The following is an 8763-nucleotide window of genomic DNA, read 5'->3' on the forward strand; positions in this document are numbered from 1 at the left end:
ACGGCGCCGAGGTTGGCGTCCTTGGCGCCGGCAATGACGTCGGCGACCTTGGCGGCCGCGACGTCGAGGTTTTCGGGCGCCGTCGTAAAGGCTTGCTTGAGCGCCTCGGTGACATTGCCACCGTTGCCCGCCTTGGGGCTCGCCGCCGCGGGCGCGTTCGCGTTCGTGGGGCTCTTGGCTTTCGGGCTCTTGGGCATGGCGGCGGGGTGGCGAGTTGCGGAGCTTCTTGGTCGGGTGCGAAGCGCACGGTCAAAAGAAGAATGAGGTCGGCAATGAAAGGCGCGATGGCGGCCTAAATTGGGCGATGGGGGGCATCAGGGGGGGCCATTGGTCGGTATATTTACGCTCGGTTGGCTTTGCAACCGATGCTCAAGATTGGTGGAGAGCGCTCAACGCGATGCACAGCCTTACGGCGGGCTTCTTTAATCGAAGCGATCGTTTCAAGCACGGCGTTGCGGCATCAGTGCGCCCCCGTCCGGCCTTTCCGTGCCACCGCGACAACCATGTTGTGCTGCTTGTAGAAGCTGACGGCGGTATCCAATCAACACCTGCGAGACCTAAAAGCATTCGACCATGGATTTATACTCAACTACTATCCTATCCATGGATCTCTGTCCATGGATACTGGATTCGTCGACCGACCGTGCAAGCGCCCTGCGACGGTGGCGCGACGTTTAACGCACTTTAACCTCAAACCGTTGTCATGTGGCAGTGTTCTCGAGGCATCGACCAGACTCAGTGGACCAGACTAATGCATCGACCGTACATTGCCATGCGCTGTGCTGCAACGTCTCGAGTGAATGCGATGCAGATTTCATTGTGGCTTGGGCATGCGGGATGGTGGTTGGATCTCGCCTTCTCATGTAGCCAGTCGGAAAAACCCACGCAGCGCGAGGAGGCGATTAACAGCAGATGGATGCTCTCGGCGGCTGCTATGTTTCGTGGCCGTCGACGCCGAGGACCCTCTGCCACGGCGAAAATGGCGCGCACGTTTGGCGCCAAGTGGGCTGTAACACGTGCCAATCACGGCGGCAACCGTGAAAAAAGGCGGTCTTTTGCGCCCGGTTTAGATTTCAGCCAATCAGCGACCGAATAGTTGGCGCACGAAAGTGGCGCTCCATCTCAAAAATCCAATTTCAAAGCCGACGCGACCGCCTTCGACGCCCTCGACGCCCGTAGCCGCCGACGACGACGACGACGCCTCATGAAGAAGCAGCACCCGCATGCAGGTAGACGCTGCCGCCATGCGAGATGACCATCGAGCGCTCATGCATGGTCGGACTGTAGGGAGCGACAAGCACACGGTCGACGCCGCCGCCATGAGCTGGGACGCCTCGCTCGTGCCCCTCGAAGAAGGCTGGCTCGACAAGATGGACACGACGCTCGCGACGACGGCCGACGCGTTCTTCCACGACCTCGCCTGGTCCGACTCGGCCGACTCGCTCCTTGCGTCGCCGCCGCTCGGCGCCGTCAAGGCCCATAGTACGTGTGCGAGCCTCACCGAGGCGTTCCAGACGCCGACCAAGGACGGTGCGTTCGCGCTTGGCGGCCGCGCCGACGACGCGTTGCATCTGTACAACATCTCGTGCGACGCGCTGTTTGCTTCCTGCGACTTGACGACCGAATCGCCCCAGACGACGACCGACGCCGAGAGCCCGAGCCGCTTGTGGGGCGGCTGGGTCTGGGACGACCAGCGCGTCTTTTTCAGGCCATGAAGGCCAAGTGGACGGCGCGCGACGGTCTGCAGAAGCGCTGGGACCAGCTCAGCAAGAAGATCCCGACCAAGACCGTGGCCCAGATCGAGGCTTTTTTCACTGCCATTGTCGCGCACGTGCGGTCGCTGCTCATGTTTGGCCAAGTGGCCATGGACGCCAACCAGCCCGACGAAGTGCGCTTGGCGCTCATCTGCTGGTACCGCCTCTTTGCGTCGTCGCCCATGAGCGGCGCCGACCTCGAGAACCCGTCCCAGAAACGCGCAATCGTCCACCGCTTGACCACGTCGTTTCTCAAGAGCCGCAAGCAGATGATCGCGGCCAAGTCGGCGAAAAAGAAGACCGCCAAAGAGCTCGCATCCCCGGGTGCAGCAACCACAGTGCCTCTGACGACGACGACAACGCCCGTCCACCACCCGTTGGTGCGGAAGAAGCGAGCGTTGCCGCTGCCAACGGTTGAGACGCCCGAGAAGCGGGTCCGACACGTCCCGAGCCGGGAGTCGTCGCCAGCGTCAAGCCCGACGCCCGTGCGCGCGGCCTCGGTGGCGTCGCCTGCGTACGTGTACGACCTCACAACCCCGAGCAAGAAGCGCCAGATCAAAGTCCGGCTGGTGCCCATTGACAAGCGCACGCAAGCTGCTGTGAGCCAAACGGGCGCGATGCCCAAGGTCGAGCTCAAGATGAGCAGCAGCAAGCGCATCTCGGACGTGTGCGACCACATGATGAAGAAGTGGGCGGCGGTGCTGCCGCTCTTGCCGGCGCGTTCGACGCTGCGGGTCGTACCCCTCGGCGACCGGCTGCACCCTGGCTGGGGCACGCACGACATAAGCGTCACGTGCCTCGACATCTTCAGCCATTGCCGGCAGATCGCCGCGGACGGCCTCGTAGACACGGTCACGCTCGAGTACCGCTGGGAGATGGAAGTCAATGACGAGAATGCCTCGCCGTCGTTCGTGACGCCCAACAAGACCGAGTACTTGACGCCACAGCGAGTCAAGCTACCGCGGCCCACCAACTTGACGGTCGAGAAGCCGATTCCGGTGCCTTTAGACTTGGATTTTCTGCCGTCGCCACACGAAGTGCCAGTGCGGGACCCGCACGACCCGCAGGTCACACTCAACTTTTCGACCGATTTTAACGGGTTCCTCGACGAAGGCCCGGGCGCGTGCTCGGCGCTCATGGACTCGCTCGGCGTGCCGCCGTCGGTCGCGACACCGCGCAAGCCCACGAAGCGGATCACACCGACGCTTGTAACACCACTGTTGCGACTCGAGATGCCGCCCCCGTCTGTAGTCTAGCCTCAACTTAACCTATTCCTTGTAAACATAGCAACCAACAATTCCGCAACGATTTTCTCGAGTTACTTGGCAGTGCTCTCGAGAGTCTTTTGCAGGAGGCGGGCACAAGCATCGCGGGCCGACTGCTCGGACTTGTACCGCCCGACGTAGACAGGAGGCTTGTCGACGTGAAGCCGGACGCGCGCTTCGAACGTAACTTTTCGACGCACGGTGATGAGAACCCGCGCTGGGTCGTTCGTCGTGCTTGGTCGGGGGCTGGCTTTGACGTCGCTGGGGGGGTCGTAAAGGGACGATATCGAGGATGTTCGAGGGGAGACCTCGGTCTCTTGGTTGTTGTTGTGGCGGGAAACGGGGGGTACCCACCGAGACGGGTACGTGGGGGACCCCTCTTGGCTTTCGCGGCGAAGCTGCTCGTCGACTTCGTCGTCGGAAGAGGACAGCTGGCCCAAACCAGAGTACGGCATCACCGTCATGGTCGCCTTCTTCTTGGAGGACGACGGCGCGTAGCGCAGCCCATGGGACGACTTGCGCACGAGCTCCATACCGACCAAAACGGCACGACCGTTATCCGTGCAGGCGCCAACTCACTTTGCCGTTGCGATTGCAGTTTGAGATTGCGGTTGAGATTGCGGTTTGAGATGGTCGTAGGTCTTCTTGACAAGCGCGCACGGGTTACCAACGCACGTCACAAGTGCAAAATAGAATAGATTAAGATCGTCGAGGCACTCGACTCTTGGATACGATATAGGACTCTCAAAACCCGCCGAGGCACACGGTTGCGTTAGTCGTTCGGTTGAAGGTGGGCTGGCCGTTGCCACCGGCGATGCGATAGCAGGACGTACTCGGGAACAGTGCCATGACATTGGTACCAATCGAGAAGGCCATGGCGAGGAAATAGACGCCGAGAACGATGCCGCCAACGATGGCGTTCGAGCCACCGCGCTGCTTGAGCCACTGGACGGCAGCCTTTTGCGGCGGCAGCAAGACGAGCCATGCGAGCGAGAGCAATTTCATGCCGAACGACAGCGTGAGCATCATCGTCACTTGGAAGCGTACGTCGTACGTGTCGTCGACCATGTCTTGGCGCGTCACGTGAAAGAACGAGTTGATGTACTTGTAGCATACCGTCGCGACGGGTATTGCGAGGTTGACGATCGACGTCACCAGACTGTGCACGACACCTTCGTTGCCAATGTCGGCAATCTCGACCGCGCAGTAGGCCGAGATGACGAACCGAATCGCACTCGGAAAGGCGTCGGGCATGAAGCCGCCAACAAAAGGTACTGGTTCCGCGCCAGCGCCCACGTCGTACAGTAGAGCACGGTAGCGTCAATGACGACAATCGCGATCGTCGAGAGCGCGATCGCGACGCGCCAGTTCCAGTGGAGGCCCCACTTGCCGCACGCATAGATGCAGACAGCTGTGAAGAGCGCGTTGAGGATACTAAAGACACCAATGGCCAAGGGCTCGACACCGGCCCACGTCGACGTGATGAGTGGGACGACCGTCGCGTCAAAGTTGAAAAAGACATTGTTGCAAAAACGAAAGATGCAGATCTGCCACACGACGCGGAGCTGGATTAGCTCCCAGAGCCGGCCCACGTAGTCGCGCAAATATGGCTTCTCGGCGCGCTCGTCGACAATGAGGAAGAGCGTGCAGTAGAGGGCGACCGCGCACGGCAAGAGCAGCGTTGCGTAGACGTAGTTGGGACTTAGCGACCAAGAAAAGTCGCCGCCGTACTCGAAGCTGTTCATGCAAAATCCCGTGACGACGTTGGGCACGAGGGATGACGCAAACCGCGTCGCGTAGATCATCGATTGGAGCCGACCGCGGATCGCAATCGGTTCGCGCTGGGCGTACTGAACGACCATCGCATCGGCGGCGACGTCGGCGAGGATGTAGCCAAAGCTGCAGGCGCACGAGAGAAGGATCCAGAGCGTAGCGTCTTCGGTCGCTGACTCGTTGACGAGAGCCCGCTCGGTGGGCGAGAGGTCGGTCAAGTTGCCCGCGCGGAGGCGGTGCACGACAGCGTCCGACTTGTGCGCGAGCCCGCGGCCGAGGTACGGAGATGGAAACGGAAGAAAGCTCATGGCGCAGATGGAGCCGAGCGAGAGAAGCCAGCCGAGAAGCATGTACGGTTTGCGCTTATAGCCGCCGATCGGGAAGCAGTCGGTGATCAGACCAAAGAAGATCTTGAGCGACCAGCACATGTTGACGAGCACGCTGTACGACGCCGAGTGGTACCCGTCAAAGTTGAGATACTGGGTAAAAAGCGGGTACGTGAGCGACGGAAGGAGGCCGTAGATCATGCCGACGGCGACGTATTGTCCCAAGAGCCCGATGGCTTCACGGCTCGAGAGGTCGAGGGCACCGCCGGGGCGCAGCGCGCCTTCGTCGAGGGGCTTGGTGATCGTGGCTGTCTGGAGCGTGAGGCCCAGCGTGACGTCTTCGTAGCTCGTGAGGTCGTCGTCCGCCGACTCGCAGTAGAGCCAAATCTTGTCGTCGTGGCCCATTCTAGACTCTCGGAACAAGCAAAATGAGTTGTGACCATGGCCACCCGCATGTTGTCGCGACCGACCTGATCAGTGACCTCGACCAGAGACCACATCCCACGGTGTCTCCCGTCTCTAAGAGTACCCACGTCATCTCGCTACAGTATGGGCGGAGCTCGCCACCCACGCACATTTGGGATACTACCTACCATGTACCTGTATGACTCTAGACGCTCGTCACTCGCATCCATTTTCAGGAAATGAATTGCTTTTCAGATGTTGAGATCTTATTATGGCACTGGTGGTGCTGGTGGGTGAAAGAAGGCGGACACCACGCAACGTACCTCAGTGTGCGAGGACTCGACGCTGGACGATGCTCTGGACCGAATCCCACGGAGTATTCGCGGCCATGTTCGCATCCCAATGAAATGAACGCGCCATTTTTAACACACTCGAAAGGAGGTCGTCGACTGCAACTGCCCGCAATTCGTTGTCGTCCCTTGACTCGTTATTATCCAGCAGCAACATCGGTGACATCCTCCGCGACGACCCTTGGTGTGCACACTACCTGGTCCCTCGCACAATCTTGAATCACGACCACTAACGCTCCTCGCTGACGCACCGGCCAAGCCTCACGAGCGCATTAGGAAGTCCACAATATCTTCATAATTGCATGTAATATAACTCAGTTCAACAACAACATCGGTGTCTTCCAGGAACCATCTGTTCGCAAAACAGGCGGCCACCAACGCACCAGGTTGTGTGGTTGCGTGCGTGCAAAGAGTGGCAAGATGATGAGGCCACCTCGACACCGCGCTTAGTAGGCAAGCTACGTTGTTATTTCAACCATATTTCGGTGGTCTAACGTTCGATAAGACAAGGGCCAATGCACTGTTTACTGACCCTTGGTTCAGAGCGATCTCATCATCCCGCGCCAGCATCCCGCGCCATCGTGCTACCGTGAGTATGGCTACTCTTGGTGTCTGGCAAGTGTGGCGTGGTGGCAAAGCTGGTGCGAGGTATCCAGTGGATAGGCTGCTTGCATAAACTCATGCCCGACACTCCAGGGGCGACGGCAAGAGCTGGATCCCCGAACACTCAGGGTCGATGACAGCGTGTCGTCTCCAATCAGAGCACACCTAGCAGAATACCTGGTGAAGCGAAGCACTGGGGTAGGGCTCGTTTTATATAGGTGGCTGACCGAGACAGGTCAGCGGGTGCTTGCTTGACTCAAAGGTTACCGACATCACTTGCCATTCGATCGTACGGGCGAAATCTGAGATTCGGCGTCGACATCAAGAACAATCACCGCCTCTCTACACCGTCATGCCACCGCGATGATCCTGTCGACAGTACGGGGATGGCCTGCGGTAGAGTGGCACCGGCCATGCAAGTGCAAGATGGCGACCACTCTTGCGGAGTATACAATGTCGCCCGCATCGATCCAGTGATGTAGTACTTTTAAAGCAGAAGCTCTCATTCTTATCATCCATGCTTATAATAAAATAGTACCCAAGCACCTAGTCGTTGTGGCTCGTCGTTAAAGTGCCGGTGGAGTCGACCCAGCCGCAGATCGCAACGCCGTTGCGAACAATGGCCTCGCCACTACCGCCCGCAATGCGATAGCACGCGGTCGATGGGAAGAGCGCCATAACGCTGCTCACAATGGCAAAAAGCAGCGCAGTGGAGAAGCCAATCACAATCCCCCACGCCGCACCGCGGTTGTAGCCGCCGCGCTTCTTGAGCCACTGGAGCGCAGCTTTCTGCGGCGGGAGCAATCCGAGAAAGACCAGCGAGAAGAGCTTCATGCCGAGCGAGATCAAGAGCACGTACGTCACTTGCCAGCGCACGCTCACCGAGTCGGTTGCGAGGTTGGCGACCGAGACGTCAAAGTACGAATCGACAAGCTTGTACACGACCGTGGAAAACGGCGTCGCGAGGTTGACGATCGTCGTGATGAGACTGTTGACGGCGCCTTCGTTGCCAATGTCGGCAATCTCAACTGCGCAAAACGACGAAATCGCAAACCGGATCGCGCTCGGGAGGGCTTTCGGCAGTAGCCGGCCCATGAAAAAGTACGGACTCCGCGTCACATGCCACGTCACCGAGAGGAGCACCGTCGAGTCAATCGCAGCAATTGCAATCGTCGCAACTGCGATCGCGTGGCGCCAATTGAGGTTGAGGCCCCACTGCCCGCAGGCGAAGATGGCGGCGGCCATGAGCGCCGTGTTGAGCACGCCAAAGATCGAGTTGGTGAGCGGCTGGACGTTGGCCCACGCGCTCTTCATGCTCGGGATCGCGGTCGCTTCAAACGAAAAGAAGACGTTGCTGCAAAAGCGAAAGAGACAGATTTGCCACACGACGCGGAGCTCGAGGAGGCGCCAGAGCCGACCCATGTACGCGCTAAAGACGGGCCGCACGTCGCGCTCCTCGACGACGAGGAAGAGCGCGCAGTATATGGCGAGGAGACACGGCACCACGAGCATACCAAATGCGGCGTTCGGAGTGATGGACCAGTCAAAGTTGCCGCCGTACTCGAAACTGTTCATGCAAATGCCCGCAATGAGCTGCGGCACGACCGACGACGCAAACCGCGTGCCGTAAATGATCGACTGGAGCCGGCCGCGAACCAGAATCGGCTCGCGCTGGGCGTACTCAACCACCATGGCGTCGGCGGCCACATCGGCGAGCATGTAGCCAAAGCTGCAGATGGTCGAGAGTATGATCCAGTAGCCCGCTTGGCTCGAGGCTTGCACGTTGACATGCACCCGAGCCGTTGCGTTGAGTTCCGAGAGATTGCCGCCGCGAAGCATCGCGATCGTGTCGTGCGACAGCGACGACAGCGGCCGGCCCACATACGGCGCCGGAAACGTCGAAAAGGTCATGCAGCAGATGCAAATGAGCGCAATGCACCAGCCAAGCACCATGTACGGCTTGCGCTTGAAGCCAAAGAGCGGGAAGCAGTCGGTGAGGACCCCCATGAAGATCTTGAACGACCAGCAGATATTGACAATCGACGTATACGACGCGGCTTGGTACCCGTTGAAGTTCATGTACTGAATATAGACGGGGTACACAAGCGCAGGCAGGAGACCGTAGATCATGCCGACGGCGACGTACTGGCCGAGGAGCCCAATGGCTTCGCGGCTAAGGATGTTGAGGACGCCGCCAGGGCGAAGCGCGCCGTTCAGCGAGTGCTCGCTCACGGTACTCATCTTGTGCAGCTGCGTCGTCGACTGGAGCACCTCGCCGGAAAAGTCG

General features: G+C 59.6%; 4 protein-coding genes across 4 annotated transcripts; 1 reads left to right on the plus strand and 3 right to left on the minus strand.

Moving 5' to 3' along the window:
- Positions 1-1186: 1186 nt before the first annotated feature.
- On the plus strand, positions 1187-3058 carry SPRG_06624 (hypothetical protein). The gene is made up of 2 exons (XM_012345438.1): positions 1187-1229; positions 1288-3058. The coding sequence occupies exon 2, from the start codon at positions 1712-1714 to the stop codon at positions 3008-3010; it is 1299 nt and encodes a 432-aa protein (XP_012200828.1). The 5' UTR covers positions 1187-1229; positions 1288-1711; the 3' UTR covers positions 3011-3058.
- On the minus strand, positions 2978-3610 carry SPRG_06625 (hypothetical protein). The gene is made up of 2 exons (XM_012345439.1): positions 3077-3610; positions 2978-3028 (listed from the first exon to the last, which is right to left on the minus strand). The coding sequence occupies exons 1-2, from the start codon at positions 3550-3552 to the stop codon at positions 3013-3015; spliced, it is 492 nt and encodes a 163-aa protein (XP_012200829.1). The 5' UTR covers positions 3553-3610; the 3' UTR covers positions 2978-3012.
- Positions 3611-3763: 153 nt separating this feature from the next.
- SPRG_06626 (hypothetical protein) lies at positions 3764-5523 on the minus strand (the record flags this gene model as incomplete). The annotated part of the gene is made up of 2 exons (XM_012345440.1): positions 3764-4293; positions 4323-5523. The coding sequence occupies 2 exons, from the start codon at positions 5521-5523 to the stop codon at positions 3764-3766; spliced, it is 1731 nt and encodes a 576-aa protein (XP_012200830.1).
- A 1459-nt stretch (positions 5524-6982) lies between these two features.
- Positions 6983-8717, minus strand: SPRG_06627 (hypothetical protein; the record flags this gene model as incomplete). Its single annotated transcript, XM_012345441.1, has 1 exon — positions 6983-8717. The coding sequence occupies one exon, from the start codon at positions 8715-8717 to the stop codon at positions 7023-7025; it is 1695 nt and encodes a 564-aa protein (XP_012200831.1). The 3' UTR covers positions 6983-7022.
- Positions 8718-8763: the final 46 nt, after the last annotated feature.

Source organism: Saprolegnia parasitica (assembly GCF_000151545.1).
Source record: "Saprolegnia parasitica CBS 223.65 unplaced genomic scaffold supercont2.23, whole genome shotgun sequence".
NCBI lineage: Eukaryota > Oomycota > Saprolegniomycetes > Saprolegniales > Saprolegniaceae > Saprolegnia > Saprolegnia parasitica.

Excerpts from the sequence above, each read along its gene's own strand:
- SPRG_06624 (XM_012345438.1), top strand. The coding sequence starts at position 1,712 with ATGAAGGCCAAGTGGACGGCGCGCGACGGTCTGCAGAAGCGCTGGGAC.
- SPRG_06625 (XM_012345439.1), bottom strand. The coding sequence starts at position 3,552 with ATGGAGCTCGTGCGCAAGTCGTCCCATGGGCTGCGCTACGCGCCGTCG.